This window comes from Balaenoptera ricei, chromosome 5 (assembly GCF_028023285.1).
Source record: "Balaenoptera ricei isolate mBalRic1 chromosome 5, mBalRic1.hap2, whole genome shotgun sequence".
NCBI classification, from domain to species: Eukaryota; Metazoa; Chordata; class Mammalia; order Artiodactyla; family Balaenopteridae; genus Balaenoptera; species Balaenoptera ricei.
Genome location: NC_082643.1, coordinates 9,049,885 through 9,071,981, shown reverse-complemented (window position 1 = coordinate 9,071,981; position 22,097 = coordinate 9,049,885). Strand labels below are relative to the sequence as shown.

At 41.0% G+C, this 22,097-nt stretch overlaps 1 protein-coding gene across 2 annotated transcripts in view; it reads right to left on the bottom strand.

Annotated features, from left to right (window-relative positions):
* Positions 1-1,693: 1,693 nt before the first annotated feature.
* Positions 1,694-22,097, bottom strand: part of HERC5 (HECT and RLD domain containing E3 ubiquitin protein ligase 5) — a 42,170-nt gene continuing 21,766 nt past the window's right edge. For both annotated transcript variants that reach the window (XM_059922395.1, XM_059922396.1), the window contains 10 exons: positions 18,270-18,383; positions 17,207-17,317; positions 15,476-15,646; positions 12,866-13,009; positions 11,800-11,966; positions 6,402-6,468; positions 5,479-5,549; positions 3,237-3,420; positions 3,053-3,155; positions 1,694-1,973 (listed from right to left, as the gene is read on the bottom strand). In XM_059922395.1, the coding sequence (XP_059778378.1) occupies positions 1,768-1,973; positions 3,053-3,155; positions 3,237-3,420; positions 5,479-5,549; positions 6,402-6,468; positions 11,800-11,966; positions 12,866-13,009; positions 15,476-15,646; positions 17,207-17,317; positions 18,270-18,383 (1,338 nt within the window). In that variant the 3' untranslated portion in view covers positions 1,694-1,767. The remainder of the gene's footprint in view (positions 1,974-3,052; positions 3,156-3,236; positions 3,421-5,478; positions 5,550-6,401; positions 6,469-11,799; positions 11,967-12,865; positions 13,010-15,475; positions 15,647-17,206; positions 17,318-18,269; positions 18,384-22,097) is intronic.

The window sequence follows — 22,097 nt, the reverse complement described above, 5'->3', positions numbered from 1 at the left end:
TAACTCCTGGGACCACGGGCAGCTACGCTCTTGGAAGGAAACTGAAAGACGGTAGTTGGGGAATTCTGAGCTAGGTAGCCATATTCCACAAACTTATTCATTCTCATGGCATCTACTAGACAGCCCTGAGAGCGGCAGTGAATCCTGAGAAACGCCTGGGAATAACCCAGGCAGAGGAGGAGGTGGAACCGAAGCCCGAGGAGGTGAGGAAGCAGGAGGGGTAGGGGTGGGATTAGCGGAGGGTTCCAGGCAGAAGAAAAACCACGTGTGAAAGCACAGGACAGAGACTGCAGCCGGTCCAGGAAACTGAGCTAGTTACAAATGACCAGAACGTGGTACACTGCGTGTGCAGGGCAGGGGTGGGAGACCAGGAGGCCCGTCGGGATGGATTTGGGAACTAGAATGACCAGTGTTAACGAGATTGGACGTTATTGCTTGATTTTAAAATTGTTTTGATATATGCGGCTGATAAACACTATGGCTCTCCTTCCCAGAAAAAGGAAAAAAAAAAAGCACGTGCAAACTTGCAGAGGTTTCGTGTGTCATGGACCCCTGGGGTGACACGTGCTCAAATCTGCACCAATACAGTAGCCAGCAGTCTCACATGTAGATACTGAGCACTTGAAACGTGGTTCGCGTGACTGAGGAGTTGAATTGTGAATCTCATTTTAGCTAAATAGCCATACACTGGACAGCACAGTTCCACACTTTTTCTGCCACCACTACCAACGGAAGTTTTCTCTCTTCAAAATTCTTCAACAGCTAAACCTTATCTACAGCAGGGGTCCATCTTATTCAACGGCGCAGATCTAGATTTCTAGCCTCACGGGAAGTTCTACTGGACGGTGTTGGTCTAGATACAAGGAGACCAGTTGAGAGACAACTGCAGCGATGGGACAGATGGTGAGAGCCTGAACTAAAGCGCTGGCAGTGGGCTTAGAGGGAGATGAGAACTAGAATTGTCAAAACCTGACTGATTTTTTTCAACGTAGGGAGTGAAGAAGAGGGAGGAAGGGAAGACGGCTGTAGGAGGTATTGGTGGTACCATTCCAAGCTGAGTACAGGAAAACGGCCATCTTCTTCTTGAACATGCTGCGATGAAGGAGCTGAGAGGCGTGCAGGTAGACGCAGGCTACGCAGAGAGATGGCTGTAGTGCTGGACTCTATCAGCTCCTGTCAGGCAAAGAGCGAGAGATCTGGGTACCACCAGCGTGTAAGTCGTAACTGACTCCACGGCGACGAGCGGTGCGTGCAGAGTGGGAAAAGACGCCTGCACGGGCGCTTCAGGTCGCGGGAGTGTAAGAGAAGCACGCAAAGGACATGAGGAAGCAGCCGAGAAAAAAAGACAGCCTAGCAGTTCATGAGAGTTTTGAGGAGAAAGTAGTCAATAGTTTCAAATGCAATAAATACCTTTTTAAGATGGAAATGGGCAAGCTTCCACTGAAATTTGCAACAAGAAAGTCATTTGTGACTTTTACTAGAGCAGTTTGAGAGGGAGAAGAACCACTTCAGCCCTGGACAAACTACCCAGACGTTTATGAAGTAGAAAAACCCCTTCTCTCTCACTTGATGCACTGGGTTTCAGGGTCACCTTGTTTTTTAACCGCCTAATCTGTATCATTACTAATACATCTTACATGCAAAAACAGCCATTCTAAAAAAGCAGGTAAACACACTGAACAGTCAGCAAGACTTTTATGTTAATTTTGGAGTTAATTTTATTTCTGAAAACATTTCCCGAAAGCGGTAAAGAGCGTGAGGTAAGAGTCAGCCAAACCCTCTGCTGCTGTTGATGGCTACTTGAAGCGCTTCTTCTACTCTTTCCATCGTAGAGTATTTAGGGAGGTAGAGGACACTAAAACACGTCTGTGCCCTCATGGGATCTTTTTCATTCAAATATTCAGGACAGCAAAATGTTATTTTCATGTTCTTTAAGCCTTTTACTTGAATTCTGTCCGTTCCTGTAAGAAACGCTAAAAAAGAAGAATCAAAATGAGTGATCTGCTTCACAGAGACCAAAATTTACAGAGAGGAAATGTGTTTATTCAAAGACACTAACTGAGGGCCCCTGTGCAGAGTCCTACATTGGACTGCATCGGGGACCACTGTTGGCACAAAGTCTGACACAGTCACTGCCCTCAAGTAGCTTACAGTCTGGCTGGGAATATTTAGATTCTTGAGCAGGAAAAGACAAACGGCAAGAGAAAAATAAAAGGGTTTAAGTAAGACAGCAAACAAGGTGCCATGGAGTTAGGTACCTTCTGAGTGTAAATGCTGGGGTTCAGAGCAGGGAGAGGGCATCAGGCTGGGATGACCGGAAGGACTTCCGAGAGTTCGGAATGAAGCTGAACCTCTAAGGAGGGAAAGGTTTAGAGAGGCCACACGGAGGCAGCTGAAGGTTCAAGGAACGGAAGGGGAAAGCTGGAGGTGGGAGGCGCAGAGTGGGCTCTAGAATGTACAGACAAGGGGACTGTTTGGCTGGAACAAAGATTTCCTATAAGCGTTAAGACTGGAGAGTTAGGCTGGGCTTCTGGAGAAGTCTGAATACCTTCCAACAACCCATGTTATCCACAGAAAAAAGAATAAGAAGATAAACGTTTCTCAAAAATTAGCTAAGGAAGTTGAGTCAGAAAATGAGAGAGGAAGTCATTAGACAGGTCTCAGGAAAAGCACCGAGCAGGCATAACACTGAGCTCAAAGTCTGAAGGTGAGGTAAAGGAGTGGAGACAAATGACGGCACACAGCCTGGCTCATCCCACAGGGCCTGGCTAACCGAATGGCGACACAACTAACTACAGGAGAAGCCTCAATATTTAGCTCAAAGAAACGAAGAAAAATTTAGAAGCAAGGCAGAATTGAAAATGACAGGAGAAAGACCTATATTAACATTTATTTTTTGATGTTGGGACAACCTGGCATAAAGGACATTCCACGGGGCTAGGAGTGGCTCTGACAGTATGATTTGTTGCAAATGGTACCCATGAGACACAAGATTTCCTTACGTCACAGAAAAGACATGAGATTATAGATCTCCTCCTGATGCAATACTCACCAAGGAATTTTTTCTTTTCCTCCAAAGTCAACTTGTGTAAAGCCTTCCAAAACATCACTATGGTGGGATGTGAACTGTCATATCCTTGTTCGTAACGTGCATTCTAGAGAAAAATGCAAAAAAAAATATTCAGGAAACAAACAAACAAAATTTTAATTCCAACCACTTGGCCTTTATGATGTACCTTTTCAAATGTTTCCCAGTCGTAATCTGTATTTCCAATAATCACATCCCTGAGTTCTTCAGGATGGAAAAATTCAATAATCTCCTTGTCACACAATTTGTAAAATCCTCTTTCAAACTCTTCATAAAATGCCTTTACAGAGATGTTGAAGATGTAATCGACATACTTAGAAACGTAGTCTCTCCTTTAATGAAACAGAAAATGATTTCAGCTTACTGCAATACCCTGAACAAAACTGGGGGAGGGGGTGAAAAGGACGATAAAAATACAGTACGAAAAAAAAAAAAAAAATACAGTAAGAGACAGTGGCCTTGGGGTCCGCCTGGCAGCTGCTGCAGAACCTTCCCCAAACAAGGGGACGGCGGCCACCTGCGCCATCTTTGCACAGTTGCCGGTGTGCAGCCCCCCGATTCTCGAAGGAGGGTCTGCAGTGCCACGAGGGGGCTTGAGACATCCACCGGTGTGTTACTCTTGAATAAAGCACGAGAGCTTTGGAAGTCCAGCTGGGGCAGTGCCCCTTCACAGAGATTCAGGGCTAGCTAGCCTGGTGACTGAAGGCCTAAGGTTTGGAATTCTCCTCTTGGAGAAGTGCTGTTGGGATGGCTGGTCCGCCCAGGTAATGGTTCCTGCCACTGCAACAACAGGCTGGGACAAGAAGTGGAGAGCAGCGTGCCTTCTACCTGGGTACTGTGAATTTTGCTGACACAAAGGCTGTCCTCCACCCGGTGTTGGACAGATCCTAGGAACTGCACATCTTTCCCGCATTAACCCATGTGAGCAGCTGTCAACCTCCGGGGGATGGGGGGAGGGGACTGCCTAGAAATTTGGGGGCCAAAACGAATTAGGCGGCCTTTACTTGGTCTTATCAAAAGGACACCAATAAAATATTTTAAAGCAGGAAAAAAAAAAAGGAAGAGCTAGAACATCTAATAACTGGGTGCTTACCATGTGCCACGGAACTGTTAGAGCTGTTTTTTTCATGTACTGTCTAATTTAATCTTCATAAAACTCTGCAAGGCAGGTTCTTACGGCATTTTGGTAAAGAGGAAAAGAAACTGAGACACAGTGAAGGTACGAGATTGCTCAAGGTCACACAGTTAAGAGAACTGACAGATTAGAAGAGAAAAATTTTGGAAGAATAAAACCGTCCCTGTTCTCTCTGGAGAATGGGCTTGGGAGACAGGGGAAACTTCCTTTTTTATACTCTTTTGTATTGTCTGAATTTGTCAGAGTAATTATTTGCGCTTAAACACAAATAAAGAGGGGATTTATACATCTAGCTCTGATGGAGTAGCTCGTAGCAAATGTTCCCAGTGATAAGAACTAGAAAAACCCAGGTAATATAACAAAAGCACATCTAGCTCCAGGTTTCCAAATCTAAGTCAAGACTCAAGAGGCCTTTGGACTAAGACAGAAGGGAAGCTCCCTCCCTGAGGTGAGCCCAGCACTTAACTTGCAGTTTCTGCCTTTGGGCACATTTGCCAATTCTTTCAGGGGAAAGGGCCAGGCAATCAATAATACTATGGACAACTTGGGGTGTATTCATAAAATATACCACAGAGCTAGAAATGTTCTGTTTCTTGATCTGCATGCTTATAATTTTGAACTTTTCTGTATGTTATATTATAATAAAAAAGTTTTTTAAAATAAAGAATGCTCACTAGATATTTCTCTGCCACTCTGATCAACTATCAGGGGAGCGTTCTATAATCGCAAACTCTATGGCTTTAAATGGCATCCCATAAAGTATTGGGAAGTCAAGATACCACAGTAACATCTAATAATATTAACAAAACTAAGCGCCTGCTATGGACCAGACGCCACTGTGGACAACTGTAGGTACTGGATAAACAATGGTGAGCGAGACAGACCAAGATCCTGCCATCATGTCACTCCTCAGAGCTACGGGAAACACTGATAAGTAAACAAGCAAAAAATCCTAAAGGTACGTAACGTGTGACGTGAAAAGAAAAAGTAAAGCTGGGTAAGGGGATAAAGAGAGAGAGGTCAGTGGTATAATCCTAGACAGGAAGATGAGGGAAGGCCTCTCCAAGAAAGCCATTTCCTTCCCAGCCAGCACACAAACCCTAGGAGGCACACACATACATACAACATGAACTGATTCTCTGCCTTTTTGGAAAATGATTAAGAAAGGAAAATTATAACTACAAGGAATTTTTAGAGCCCAGTGAAATAAATACAGTGTATAAACAAAACAAATACTTCATTTCTTTGTACCTACTTGTTAGTCTGGTCGACAGCTATGTGACTTCCATTAGGAATTAAGTCTACATCATTTTTGTCCCAATGCACCTGTAACCACAAATGAACTCAGTATCTCCAAGAGAATCCCGAACAATCTATTATCAACAAAAACACTTTGGAGCATACCTCTTTTCCTCAAACCAGCAAGGTGGTAAAAAATTACCACCTTTATCATGCAGAACGAAAAATAAGTTTTTAAAGGAACTTGAATTATCTATTTTAACTGATCATATTGAATAAATTAATTGGACAATTGCCATATCTCACTATTCACTTTACACACTACAGACCTAGTATGGCAGATTTGCAAAAAATGGCCATAAATTCCTCCAATCCTGGTATTTACGCAATGTGATTTTGCAACACCTCCCATCAAGAGGGCGAGTCTATTTCTTCGGCTCCTGAGTCTGGGTGTGGCCACGTGAAGTACTTCAGCCAAAGGGACCTGACAGGAGCAAAAGCTTGAAAAGCAGCCTGTGTGCCGGGGCTTGCCATCTCCTACTCGCCGTAACCCTGCGACCACTCGTGAAGAAGCCACAGCTAGCCTACTGGAGGATAAAAGGGCACTAGAACAGAGAGAGCTGTTCCAGTCGACACCCCCTCAGCCAACCAGCCCGCTGGCCACCAGGTGTGTAAGCAAGGCCACTGTGGGCCAGGCGGCCCGCCAGGTCGGCCCAGTCCAGACACCCCCAGAGTCGTGTCTCCTGTTCTAAGCCACTCAGTTTAGGTGTCGTCTGTTACTTAGTAAAATCTAACTGATACACCCAGCTCATGAAAAATGAGGAAGAACACCTTTTGTACTAGCTTAATTCAGTGTGGTTTTTTATTAAAGGTAAGTAAGTATAAAAATGGTTAATCAGATTAAATATGAGCTGTCATTTGATTTTCACTGTTACTCACATTAAAATGGATGTGAAATACTTCTCTGAAGTCATCGCCTTCATCATCCAGAAGTGTCTGCAAACTCCTAAAGAACACATGATTTTATTCTTCAGATGTCAATAATCATGATGGCTAGAAACATCATCTAAAATAAATGTTGGGCTTCCCTGGTGGCACAGTGGTTGGGAGTCTGCCTGCCGGTGCAGGGGACATGGGTTCGGGCCCTGGTCTGGGAGGATCCCACATGCCGCGGAGCAACTAGGCCCGTGAGCCACAACTACTGAGCCTGCGCGTCTGGAGCCTGTGCTCCGCAACAAGAGAGGCCGCGATAGTGAGAGGCCCGCGCACCGCGATGAAGAGTGGCCCCCGCTTGCCGCAACTAGAGAAAGCCCTCGCACAGAAACGAAGACCCAACACAGCCATAAATAAATAAAAAATAAATAAATAAATAAAAATTTTAAAAAAATTTTTTTTAAAAAGTTTAAAACAAATTAAAAAAATAAAATAAAATAAATGTCAAGGGCACGCTTACTCCCAAGGTGGGAGGTCAGGTTCAGTTCACAGAACCTGTTTCTGTGTACTGATAGTCTAACGAGGGCCAGACCTCAACCGGAAGTGTGAGATTTGGAGGGTTATTTGCAATTCTGCGGGCTCCTCACACAATTCCCAGCTCTCTTCCCTCCACCCTGTCTGCCTTACCCAGTTGGCAGGAGGTTCCTATTCAGAAAAGGATCACTAACATGCCTACTGATTCTGAAACTCATCCACACTGGTGTTACCTTTCTTTAAGCTTTTAATAAACATTACTTACAGAATAATAGATTTCCTTTTAATTATCAGGTATCACTTGACATTCTTAGGAGTGGGTGGGTCAAAGGACCTTCTCTATACCTCCTGTCCCAGTATCTTCAAGCTTAAGACAGACCTGAAATTTGACCACCTGAATTGTTTCAAGGCATCTGTGAGAACAGAGGTTATATCCGAATGGAGAGCAGCCTGTCTTTATATTTCCACCTTTATAAATACTTTTTTTTTTTTTGATTTTTTATTTTTTGGCCAGGCCACGCGGCATGCGGGATCTTAGTTTCCCCGACCAGGGATCGAACCTGCATGCCCTGTGCTGGAAGTGTGGAGTCTTTGCCACTGGACCGGAGAGAAGTCCCTATAAATACTTGTAAAGTAATACACGGCATACTGTATTATGTGCTCCCTCACTCATTTATTCATTCAACAAACATTTATTAAGTATCTGGTACGGCAGGGATAAGGGATGTAAAGCTGAGAGTAAGACGTTATTATTGATTAAATCCTGAGACTTATAGGTAAGATATGCTGATAAAAATCTTACTACAGTGCTGTCAGATATGTGCAGCTAGGAACGATGTAAATGGTACAGCTACAACTTGGGAGAGCTTGGTTAACTCCTTCTGAAGGGATGCGTGTCATCGGGGAAGACCTCTGGGAGAAGGTGGAATCCAAGTTGATTTCTTTTCCCTGCTGGATTTTTTATTACCGTATTGTGCCAAAATGTTGGATCCTTTTTTTCTTTTTTTTTGGCCATGCCACGTGCCAAATGGCTCGTGAGATCTCAGTTCCCCGACCAGGGATTGAACCAAGGCCACGGCGGTGAAAGTGCCAAGTCCTAACCACTGGACCGCCAAGGAATTCTCTAAAATGCTGGATCTTTTATTATGGTATCATGATAAAAACAGACCATGTTTTATTGTACTTTTGGGGGGTTGAGGGAAAGTAATGGGAACTCAGCTGACAAAACTGGATTCATCATAAACTTGGTTCATGATACTCTGTCTTTATGTGTCCCTGTACGGCTCATTTGCTTATTTATGGGTATGTTTATGAAGAACACCTGTGAACCTGACTCCCCAAACAAGAACTAAAACATTGCCAGTATCTTGTACCTGCCTATAGGGGGTACCTCCCCTTATCCCATTTTTCTACCACCCCCAAAATGTTATACATATATCTACAGTTTGAAGAGTATCTTTTCTCTTTGCTAAGGTATCTCTTGATGAACAGAGAACTTCTTTCATCTTATTGCAGTTAAATTTATCAATCTTTCCTTTAATGTTGGTATTTTTATGCCTTGCTTGAGAAATCCCAATGGTAAGAAAGGTAACTGTCCATATTTTCATCATCATTGCATTCAATATTTAAGTCCCTTATCCACACAGAGTTGATTCTATTACGTGATGTAAGGTATCTGTTCTCATTTTTTTCCCAGGTGCATTAATTGAACAGTACCTCTGTTCCCACTGATCTAGCATACTACCTCTAACAAAGTGCCATGTGTATAGGGGTCAGGTTCTATGCTCTCCTGTACCATTGGAAAGCTTGCACCAATATCATACTGCCCTAATTAATACAGCTTTCTAATGACTCTTGATATCTGGTAGGCCAAGTTCCCCATCTTTATTCACCTTGCAAATTATTTTTGGCTATTCCTGGCCCCTTGTTCATCCATGTAAATTTTAAATAAGCCTTTTTTTTTTTTAAGCCTGCTGGGATTAAAATAGGAGTTTTATTGAATATAGAGATCAGGGATTCTCAAAGCATAACCAAGACCAACAACTTCTGGGAATCCCTGAGGCCTTTACAGGGGGGTCCACAAGGTCAAAACTAATTTCATAATACTACTAAGATGTTACTGGCCTCCTTCACATTCTGTCATAAGTACAGAACAGAGTTTTCCAGAGGCTATATGAGAGCTAACAGAATGAGCGTGTATTCCTGTATTTAAAACATTTATCACTTTTAATTTCTAATATTATAAATACTGACAAATGTAACCGACATAAGTAAAAGCTCTTTGGGGGCCTCTCTTAATTTTTAAGAGAGTCTTAAGACCTAAAAGTTTGAGAAATGCTAATATGGGTTTAGTGGTCTTTATTCAGTTTATGTATATTAAGTTATTTAGTTTATTACATCTTCTTAGGCATAAGCATTATTTATGTCATTTTCAATGTTTTCAGTAAAAATTAACAACAAATTTATCTACTCCTTTCCAAATTGGGTGCTTTCAATATTTTTTCCTTATCTTATTAGTATACTAAGTATAATGATTAATAGTTGGATTCTGGAGCCAGTGTCTGTGTTCCAACCACAGATCTGTCACTGTGGGATCTGGGGCAAGTTACCTAACTTTCTTCCCTTTCAGTTTCCTCATCTGTAAAATAGGGATAATAATAATAATAGAATCATACTACCGTTCTCATTCTTTTAGAAATCCCCATAGTATTCCATTGCATAAATATACCGAAAACATTTAATTCCCTCGCTGAAGAGCACTTAGGTAGTCTACATATTATAAACTATCTAATACAACGTGCACTAGCAGACATATTTGCATGATTGCCTATTTCTGAATGTGAAACGTCTAGAGGTAGAATTGCTGGGTCAAAGCAGCAAACATTTTTTTTTTTTATTCCAAGCACAGTAGTCCCCTCTTAGCCATGGTTTTGCTTTCCAAAGTTTCAGTTATCTGTGGTCTACTGCAATTTGAAAATATGAAATGGAAAACTGCAGAATAATTCATCAGTGTTAAACTGCAGGCCGTACTGAGTAGTATGATGCAATCTCACACCAGCCCTCTTTGTGCGGTACGTAAATCATCCCTTTGTCCAGCGTATCCCACCTGTTGGTCATTCAGTAGCTGCCTCATGACCACTGTGGTATCACAGGTCTTGCATCCACGCAACCCTTATTTTACTTAATGACGGCCCCCAAAAGCAAGAGGAGGGACGCTGGCAATTCGGACGGGCCCAAGAGAAGCCACAAACTGTATGTTTTCAGTGAAAAGGTGAAAGTTCTCAACTTAGTAAGGAAAGAAAAAATCAGATGCCGAGGTTGCTAGGATCTACAGTATGAAAGAATCTTCTACCTGGGAAACTGTGAAGAAGAAAAAAGAAATTCATACTGGTTTGCTCTTGCACCTCAAACTGCAGAAGTTACGGCCACAGGGCATGGTAAGTGCTTAGTCAGGATGGAAAAGGCATTAGATTTCCTCAGTAAGACATTCTGAGAGAGGGAAACCACATCCACATAACTTTTATTACAGTATATTATTATAATTGTCCTATTTTTATTATTAGTTATTGTTAATCTCATAGTGTGCCAAACCTGTAAATAAAGTTTTATCCTAAGTATGTACGTATAGGAAAAGACATGGGTATATACAGCATTCGGTACTATCCACGGTTTCAGGCGTCCACTGGAGGGCCTGCAACGCATCTCCTGCAGATAGGGGGCTACTGTACTGCCACACTGCTCTCTGACAAGGAGTTACCAATTTACAACTCCACGCACAATTCTTGAAATCAGAGTGAACCTTTTCCCAAATCCCTGCTGACACTACACAGCGTCAGTATTTCCAACCACTGTCAATTTGAGGTCCATATTAGCCTCTCACTTTAATATGCATTCCATGATCACTTAATTTATGATTATCCACGATCATCTTTATTTATGAACCATTTCTATTGCTTCTTTTGTAGGTTACCTTCTTGTATACTCTGTCAATTTTTCTTATGGATGTGCAGGAACACTTTATTCAGCAGCGATAGTAACCCTTTCTATTATATGTCACCAATACGTTTTGTGAGGTGGTGGCTTGTCTTTTAACTTAGAAATAAGTTTTCATTTTAAAGATGATGACATGAAACAACTTTTAAAATAAACATCAGGACTTCGCTGGTGGCACAGTAGTTAAGAATCCGCCTGCCAATGCAGGGGACACGGGTTCAAGCCCTGGTCCGGGAAGATCCCACATGCCATGGAGCAACTAAGCCCGTGTGCCACAACTACTGAGCCTGCGCTCTAGAGCCCGTGAGCCACAACTACTGAGCCCGCACACCACAACTACTGAAGCCCGTGTGCCTAGAGCCCGTGCTCTGCAACAAGAGACGCCACTGCAATGAGAAGCCCGCGCACCGCAGTGAAGAGTAGCCCCTGCTCGCCGCAACTAGAGAAAGCCCACGCACAGCGACAAAAGACCCAACACAGCCAAAAATAAAGAAATAAATTTTTAAAAAAACAAAACAAAAAAACAACTTTGGAAAACATGTCTCTTTAAAATAAATAAGTAAATAAATAAAATGAAATAAAATAAGCATCACTTGCAGGTTTTGCACCAAGGTGTAACCTGTGCTCTATCCTGACTGTCTCTGCTCAAATAAACCAAAGGTTAATGCAAACAGTGAGGACTGACTATACGAAAAACCAACTTTTCTTAATTTTAGAAAGTTAAATTATTGTCTAACAATTTGACAAAGTTAGAATCAGTTTAAAATACCCAGAATGCTACTATTGAACATGAAAATACTACTGGAATGTGTGTGTTTAAATATTTATCTAAATATATGTTAGACAAGGTTCTGTAAAAGGAACTATGTTAACTTACTTTCCCAAAACAGGACTGAGTTCTTTCAAGTCTTCTAATGATGGCGCTTGATCCAAAAGTTTCTTAAACAGAGCCAGTGGGAAAGGGATGTTGGCAACATTGCAACTGAAGAGGCAGAGTCCACACAGAACCCCAAAGAAGAAATAATTCTTCTTCTCAAATTTAGGCTGAAAAGAGAAAAAAAAAAACCTTAACGTATTATGATGGAATATTTACATTAGGTAAACCATTTTTCCCCTTTCACAAAATCAAATCACAAATTAAAACCAAAAATCTTGAGATAAGAATATTTAGGGTTTGTATTCAATTATTAAGTCAATTTAAATTCCTGCCACAGTTTTGGTTACTGAAAACATTAACAGGATGGGGGTGAGGAGATAGGAGAGATGTTGTTTAGGTGGAAAAGCTGCAATGAGTAGCAAATTAATCCTAGAGTTCAAATGCACAGTACAGTGAGTATGGATAACAATACTGTATTATAATCATCAAATTTGCTATGGTACTAGATCTTAATTATCCACCACTAAAAAGAAATAATTATGAGATGTGATAAAGGTGCTAATTACCACTACAATGGCAATCATACTATAATATAAATATATCAAATCAACATGTGGTACACCTTATATTTATACAATGTTATATGTCAAATATATTTCAATAAAAAATAAAAGTATTAACAGGAATAGAAACACATGAGGCTCAGTAATCCTTATAAACAAAGTTCTTGCAATTTCTTTTCATAGGCTTTATCTTCAAGTTCACTGGGAAAACAGAACAAAGAATGAGTGCCTAAGAAAGGAAGGGTTCATTTTTACCTATACATTCTAGAAATGGTCAATACATATATATTGCTTAAATTCTCTTGTGTGGACTTGGAAACCCAGGGAAAGAGGACCCCCATTTTAGAGAAAATAATCACCTTTTTAGAATTAAAAAGTTATCTCCATAATTACATCAATAATTCCTCTCCTAAAATACAACAGTCTAGACAACCTAATTTTCTATGGTATATCCCCATACCTCTTCTCTCAGGAAATACCTACACCAAGAAAAGAGGACTTACCTTGACAGGAAACCACATGTAGGAAGCCTCTTCAGGATATGTGAACATCCCATATTCTGGCCGGGTCATTTCTTCAAAGAGACAATGGAAAAACTCTGCTCTGACTCCTCCAAAGTCATATCCAATTTCTCCACTAAATGAAACCTAAAGAAACAGAGCAAATAATGCATCACTTCCAGAGCTCTGTATTGCTATGTATTAAATCTCATTTAATAACTATTTGTGGACCCAAGTATTTGGGAGGTACTGGGTGGGGTAAGCAAATTACTTGTGTTAGCGTATTGAATTTTCTTACTAATTCTAGGAGGCCAATGAGGCTTCAAGAATTTAAATAACTTTCCCAAGGTTATACAACTGCTAAGACTTTTTTTTAAAATAAATTTATTTATTTTATTTATTTTTATTTTTGGCTGTGTTGGGTCTTCGCTGCTGTGCACGGGCTTTCTCTAGTTGCGGGGAGCGGGGGCTACTCTTCGTTGCGGTGCGTGGGCTTCTCATTGCAGTGGCTTCTCTTGTTGCGGAGCACGGGCTCTAGAGCGCAGGCTCAGTAGTTGTGGTGCACGGGCTTAGTTGCTCCGCGGCATGTGGGATCATCCCAGACCAGGGCTCGAACCCGTGTCCCCTGCATCGGCAGGCGGATTCTTAACCACTGCGCCACCAGGGAAGAAGTCCCCAGCTGCTGAGACTGAATCCTACGGGTGACAAACCTGAGAGCCTGAAGTCTTTACCACTAAACTGACCTCAACTGGCATCATTTTTATAATCATCAGGTACATTAAGTATAATGAAAATAAACATAAAGAAATCATAAATATCAGAATTTTCAAAAAAACTGAAAAACCAGAGCACACGTATTTACTGGCTTGGCTGTTGATTCCATAAGGAGGCAGCGTCCCACCTGCTGACACCAAGCCCTCCTCAGGATGATTCTATTATAACCCATCTTTGCTCCTTCAATTACTTGCTCTGTTCCTTTCTGCCTTTCCTTCTTGGAATCCTTCACTTCAGTTTACAAATATGTTAAGGTCTCCCTTATCCTTAAAAGGAAAAAAAAATCTCAACACCATTGTTTCCAGTACAGACAATACTGGCTTCCTCTACTGTAGGTTGCCAAATTTTGGAGATTAAGGTACACCAACTTCTAAACCCGTTTCTCTACTTAAATGCTTCTCTCCAAGAGGACCAAGAATCTGTGAATCCCCAATTCCAAGGACTTGAGTTTCTCATGTCTCATCTTGATTTCACCCACTCATTTTACACTTCTGGCCGCCACCTCTTTCTTCACACTCTTTTCTCCCTTGCTTTCTCTTATGAAGCACTATTTAAGCTTTCATTCCTCTCTTCTTTTTCATGCTGCTTTAATACCAGAAATTCCTGCGGCTCTATGCTGGCACTTCTATCCTTACTCCTACCCTGCCCCTTTATATGGGCAAGCTCCTTAACCTCACAAAGCGTGTTTTCCCACGAGATCATCAGAAAGATTAAATGGGATAACACAGGTAAAATGTCTCACACAGTCTGGAAAATAGTAGCTGCTTATCAAATGTTACCTAAATTTTTAAAATGGATGAATGAAATATAAAAATGGAACTAAAATAACTGAGTGGGCTGGCTGGCCGACACAGTTTAGAATCATGAGTTCACTAGATTTTAAAAAAATTATCTATGTGCAAAAATACACAGAAATGCCAACTCTAACTGCAAACTCCGTACTTTTAAAATAGCATCTTGAGCTTTGGTCAAGTCAATCATTCTTTAATCTGAGTAGGACAAGTGATAAACTAACACCTCGAATCAAAAACACTCTAATAAATATTATCAGGAAAATCCTGACTTGTCTTGATTAACTGGAAATTCTAGAGCCTGATGGTCGGGCTGAAATCCTGGCTCTGACACTTATCAGTTGTGTCACCCTGGGATAAGTTACCTCATGGTTCTGCACCTCAGTTTCCCCATCTGTATAAGGAGGAAAAAACAGAACCTTCTACACAAGGGTAGAAGTGACACAAGTGCAAAGCTTTTACAGTAGTTCCTGGCCTAAGGAAAACATTCATTAGATCTTCTAGTCGTTATTATTCTGTGCCAAGTATCTATTAGTAAGACAAGTTATATAGTAGCTAAACCAAAGATCGTGATTCATGAATATTCAGGACATGGTGATATCTACAATTATACCCTCAAAAAACTACGTAGTCAATAAAGAGAATGCTCTCTCTTCAACAAAGCAACCTGGGTTCCTGCAGGAGAGCAGAAACAAACTCTCAGTTCTCCTCTGGGTCACCCCATCTCACCGGAACCTTCACAAGGTGATGATGACCAGCCAGGCTTGCTCAAGCCTCACGAGGGAATGGACCTCTTAGGGCTAGTACTGGGCTATCTACCTGACCAGGTTGTGGGGAGGACAACCATTTCACCTGCCGCTCCTCAGCCAAAGTGTACTGACAGCGCTCACCTGGAATTCACAGGTAACTGGGGGAAACCAGGGGAACTCCAATACAGATAACCACAGCGGAAAAAGGGAGATAATTCCCTCTTTGTAAGGCCCGTCATTACATTCTTTTATGTTTTCTGTCTTAGCAGCAAAAACATTAAGTAAGAATTATACTTTACCAGTAACTCCCTCCTCAGATCTTCATTCTCAAACTGATTTAGCTGATTCAAAACATCCTCAATCAAGTGACCCCTTCTGACTGTTAGATTAAAGGTGGGCAGTAAAGCAAATTCAGACCCTTCTTGTTCCACAACGCCAACCAACCTCATAAAAGCTTGCAATTTCTTCTCCTGGGAAAAGAAAAATGTTTCACTCCATTTCACCGTTTGCTCCAAGTAGATATTTACGAAGTAGAATAAACCGGTTCAGTGTATTATACGCGCGTGTCACAAACATTTATGAAACGAGCCCTATATACACCCCTGGAGACAGGCTACATATTCAGTGTTCACCCCCCGTGAGCAGAAGATACATGAGACACAGGAAATGAAAAGCTCTGCGGGGCTCATCTGGGTGCGCAGGAACGTGACCAACCGCGGGCTCCTCTGGACCACTGTATCCCGTAAACACAATCATGAGCACTTCAGTGACCGACTGACGATCGTCAACAGGCTAAGAGACTGACTAGTGAGCCTGAAGCAGTGAGCTGAAACCTAGTGTTCTCATCAGGAAGAGAAGCTCAGACGTTTAGAAAAGAAGCCTGCTGCAGGAAAAGTGCAGGATGAAAGACCTCTCTAGAGATATCCTTTTCTAGGAGGAAAACTCAGACAAGAGATTTTAGGGGACAGATAATCTACGAAGTTACCATGACAGAGACAGACCCACAGACTGACAGACAGACACGCAGACCGTCCATCTGGAACCAAATGGCAATTTGGGATCATTAACGTCTATGTCTCCTAGCAAAACAGAGAGAAATCAAATGCCAGTTCTATAAAATAATTACCGGAAGCTTGTTTAAAATCAAGAGAGAATAGTTACAGAGTTGAAGCAAAATAAAGTTCTCATATCTTTTTTCTTTCCATTTTCCTTTGTTAAATATTTCATTAATGGTCTTACTTGGAACTTATAAATCAATTTCCTATTTTGTTTTATTATGGCAACTGCATTATGTAAAGGTATCTACTCTAATGACATAGATTTGAATATTATTCATGCATAGAGATATACAGATGCATATATAAGCACAAAAGTGACAACAAGCGCTAACACTTTTGGGCACTTTGTGAGAGGCACTGTTCTAAATGCTTTACCTATATTAACAAATTTAATCCTTACAAAAATGCAATGAGGTACACTTTCTGAGGCATTTTCAAGTGTACAATTTTAAGTTCAAAACCCCTTGCTGGACACGCGGACAAACAGAACCAAGTCAGCTGATGACAGTAAGTACATCTGGAAGGGAAATACTTTTCACAAACCTTTATTATGGCATGATCACAGAGTACCAGCCATTTCTTTGGGTCTGAATTTCAAGAATCCTCTGTCACCTCTATTCCCACTACTATGTTTTCCCATTAGATTGGACCTTCTTATGTACTGGTGCTAATCCCAATCAAGCCCACGTCTGCCACGCGTCTTTGAGTACCATTCAGCAGACTACCGGCACCAACCTCAAGGCAAAAGCCCTACAGCTAGGCCCAAGCTCTGTCCTTTGCTACTGAGGCCCTAATAGGCCTCAAGGCCAACCCAACTCAAATTGTGACAGTCTCTCTAGCCTTCTTCATTAGCGTATAAGCTTCTTGAATGCTTCACCCGTGGGTGGCTCCCTTATCACTCCTCTATTATACACTGGAAAAGGTACTCATCATTTGATTTGCTAATGAAAACAAAGAAATAGGCATGCATACCTGTATTTTTAAAAGCGAGTCTGCATACAGTAGTTTAATTTTCGACAGAATATTAAAGATAAATGGAAAATGACTGAATATGACAGGATAGCAGATGTCCATTGAAGTGTCCTAAAAAAGGAAATGACAACAATTTTGATAAACGAAAGGACAGAGAAATCTTACGCCTTACTTCTTAGCCTTAAAGCCCTGACGGTTTCAGGTCTCAGTACTTAGAGCCAAAGCAATCCAAAATGCTCGTCAGTAGTGCTCAGATATATAAAATTCTAAGAAAATGTTCTATATATATCAATGAAAGGTATATAAACCTAGTATTTTCAGTACTCATTTAATTTCACCATTAATTATAAACTCTGGACATTTTCCCAAAGAGTCTATTCTGCTGCTACCTGCACTTCTGAAATGTGAAATTAGTTCAGATGCATTTGGTAAGCAGGGGAGTGACAGAATGTAGAGAGCTGGTTAGCTCAGACAAGATTTTTCCCAGGCAAAGGACGATGTGCTAGGAGTAGAATTAGAACCTTCAGAGAAAAGGAGGAAAAAATCTCAGATTAGCTGCTGAACTGGCAGCAAGAGCCCTTTAGCTTTATTTTAAGAAAATGAAAAAGGAGTACTTACACCCAGGGAACCCTCCCCAAAGTTACAGCCCTATCCTGCTGGCTCCTGGTGAGTCACTGAGCCTCCTATACCTACCTTAAGAGCAAAGCTCCACTCCCATAGGTGTTACCTCAGTGCCACCGGTCCTCTAATCAGGGTGGGGAGAGATTTCTACCCTTCGGTTTTTGTGCATTTTTCATCTTCTCACGGCACTGTCCACAAGCTGCTTGCCTGGTTGATCTGAGCTATCTCTCCCCAGGTAGGAAGCACTTTTCTGTCAGTGTTCTGGCTACAAAACTGCATTGGTTTTGAGGGGTCTGCCTTGCTTTTCCCATAAGCCCTGCTATTTCTATTGGGCAATTTTGCAGAGTACAGGAAGTTTTGGAAATTCGTACAAAGTTATACAGCGAGTGCCTGTATTAACTTACCGACAATCAATACCCTCTTTAAATACGCCATACTTAACTGCATTCATTATCGAGGCGGTCCTTTTGGACGCATCTTCATAAAAATCAAGCCAGTGTGTGAGTTCATTTACTTTGAAGATATTTTCAGGCAGCTGATATGTAGTCTGGTTTACCTTAAATAAAATACCACCTGTGAGAAAGTTCTTCATATAAAGACAATTTTGCTTAATGGCTATAAATGAGATTATCAGAATAAACAGCAAGTTAAACATACTCTGAATGACCAGAATTAAGTTCTATCCAGTTCCCCCATTGCCAAAGCCCCAAACTTTCAGGAGCGTAAAGGATACCTAAGATTTAATAGTAGAAATTGATGGTGTGATGAAAAACTTCTAGTTACTTTTAATCCACAGAAAAGTTTTAAAGAAACTCAAGTGCAAAGAAAAACACAGTGTAATATGAATCCAAACTACTCTGGGGCCCAATACTTCATGTCATGTTCGTTCGTTCTTTTTTTTGCGGGGGGCGGGCGCCGCACTGCCCGGCTTGCAGGATCTTAGTGCCCCGACCAGCGCCACCGCACGGGGATGCTGTCTCATCCCCGTGACCGGGATCCTCAGGACCCTGCTGATCTCAGCCTTGCCCTGTCGACAGCCTCAGCAGCCTCAGTGTCACGGAGAAAGAGGGTGCGTCGTCTTGGTGGATTCTTCTGGAGGTGTGTGTGTGGGGGGAGCTTGACAAACATTCTGACGTTGCCTGTTAAGAGTCAAAGGACACGGCAGGATCCCTTCAAGATTTCTTCTGTTGCTGCTTCAGTATTTCTAGGAATTCTCTTTGTAAATGGCAAGCTCATTACAATACACTTTCCCTGAGCCCTTCAGTAAACTGCTCAATTTTTCAAGACCTGGAATTATTTTTTTGATTGATCTTTCACTTTTATATAAAACCTTTAAAAACAGCCAAGAACAGGCATCACTTTTCAGCAGTAGGGCAGACTTTTTTTTTTTTTAAGCAGTTTGATAGATTAGGCACTTTGATTCACTGAAAACAACCATAAATATAGGATAAACTGTAAACCAACATTTTTGGATGCATTACTGATTTTGTCAGCAGATATGGAATAATCAGGTCCAAAAACTAAGGGAAGGTGGCATTTCCCTTGAGAGTATCTGCCAAACCTGGTGAACCTGAACTTCAGTTTCAGTGGCTGAGACTTTGAGAAAAGGAGACAAAGCCCAGACTCTGTTCAAATTAGGGAACCTTGCTTCATAAATCTGGGACCCAAAATGGCTACCATTAGAGTGAACCAGGGTAACCTAGAAATGAACAAGCTGTTTCCTCCACTCCTGCATCAACCCATCCCCACCTTGACTCCAAGACCATGAGGCAAACTGTAGTTTCAATGGTGCTGGATGTTAATAGTTTGCATCTACCAACCTGAACTCCCAGTCCGTCCCCCTCCCCCTCCCCCTCGGCAACCACAAGTCTGTCCTCTACGTCTGTGAGTCTGTTTCTGTTCTGTAGATAAGTTCATTTGAGACTGGCACAACATTGTAAATCAACTATACTTCAATTAAAAAAAATAATAAAATAAGATGCATAAGTCACAGGGGTGTAAGGTACACAGGGAAAATAGTCAATATTTTATAGTAACTTTGTATGGTGCATTGTAATCTATAGAGATATCAAATCACTATGCTGTACACCTGAAACTAATATAAGTCAACTATACTTCAATTAAAAAAATAATAAAATAAATAAAATAACATAAGTCACAGGAGTGTAATGTAGACAGGGAAAATAGTCAATATTTTATAATAACTTTGTATGGCGTGTAATCTATAGAGGTATCAAATCACTATGCTGTACACCTGAAACTAATATAAGTCAACTACACTTCAATAAATAAATTTAAAATTTTTTAATTAAAAAAAAAAAATGGGGCTTCCCTGGTGGCGCAGTGGTTGAGAATCTGCCTGCCAATGCAGGGGACACGGGTTCGAGCCCTGGTCTGGGAAGATCCCACATGCCGCAGAGCAACTGGGCCCGTGAGCCACAACTACTGAGCCTGCGCGTCTGGAGCCTGTGCTCCGCAACAAGAGCGGCCGCGATAGTGAGAGGCCCGCGCACCGCGATGAAGAGTGGTCCCTGCTTGCCGCAACTGGAGGAAGCCCTCGCACAGAGACAAGGACCCAACACAGCCAAAATATAAATAAATAAATAAATAAAAGTGTTTTTAAAAAAAAAAAAAATGGTGCTGGCATTGGGGGAAGAAGGTCGCCTACAGAATTTGTCATTACAAAAGCACTCTCCCGAAAATTCACACACCAGATTCATACCACCTGGAGATCTAAAAAGCCTCAAGCCAAAATTTTAATCTTTATATCTTTAAAGACTAATTTAATAGTACCAAACTGCTGGTGTCGCCAGGAGCCTGGCAGAAGCAAATTCTCCCTGAAAAGACCCAGCCCTCAAAGAATTCCAAAAGATAAAAGTTCCAAGGGAAATGTGCACACACACACACATACACACACACACACAGTCACAAAATACATGATAATGAAGGAGCCACGAGGAAGATGCAGCAGAAACTAAAGACAGCAAAAACTGACCTGCAAAGACTTCAGATACCCAGAAATTATAAATAATAACCAAGAAAAAAAAATTAAAGAACCAAAGAAAACTTCCGGAAGTGAAAAACATACTACTAGAAATAAAACTCAAAAGACAGTTTTAATAGCAGACAAAAATCACTGAAAAGCGAATTCATGAACAGGAAGATAGGACTGAAGAAATCATCCAGAATGGGGTACAAAGAGACAAACAGATGGAAATTATGACAGGACGATTAAGAGACATGGATGACAGAGCGAGAAGAACTAACATACAAAATAAGTAGAATTTCAGGAGGAGAGAGTCAATACTTGTTTTGAATTAAAACGTGTAACAACTTAGAAATGGAGGGAACATCCTTTTACCTGGAAAGGTAATTTTCCAAAACCCCATAGTAAAAATGTTATTTAATAGTGATATTAAGAATTTTCCTTTAAAATCACCAACAAGATTAGGCACCTACTATCACTACGACTTCTATTCAACCTTCCTGTTGAACAACTAGGGATAGGAAGGCCTAGCCAGTGCAACAAGGCAAAGGAAAATAATAAAATGCATAAGAATTGCGAAGAAAAAAACATTATTTTTTTCAAAGATACGATTGTCTGCACAGAACATGCAAAAGTATCTACAGTTAAGTTACTAGATATAATGCAAGAATTTAGCAAACTCACTGGCTATTAAAAAATCAATATTCAGGGACTTCCCTGGCAGTCCAGTGGTTTAAGACTCCGAGCTTCCACTGCATGGGGCCCGGGTTCGATCCCTGGGTGGGGAACTAAGATCCCACATGCTGCACAGTGCGGCCAAAAAAAGAAAAAAAAATCAATATTCAAAAATCAATGCATTCCTACAATGCATTCCTATAATCAATGCGTTTATCTGCTGTTAAACCAACAACAGATAATATAGTTTTTAAAAGATACCATTTACAAAAACTTAAAAACAGTTAAATACCCTGGAATAGATTTGACTAAAGATATCCAAGACTTTCATAGTAAAATAACAAAAACTCACTGAAAAACTTAAAAGATAATCTAATAAGCAGAAGAAATAGATACCATGAAGAGTCACAACAGTAAAGGTGTCAATTCTCCCCAAAGTGAAATACATATTAAATGCAATTTCAATCAAATTCCCAGTAAGATCTGTGTATGCGTGTGTAGAACCTGAAAAGCCAATTCCAAAATTTATAGGGAAGAACCAAATGCCAAAAATATCCAAGATTCACTTTAAGAACAAGACAGGAGTATTTCTTTTAGCAAGTATAAACA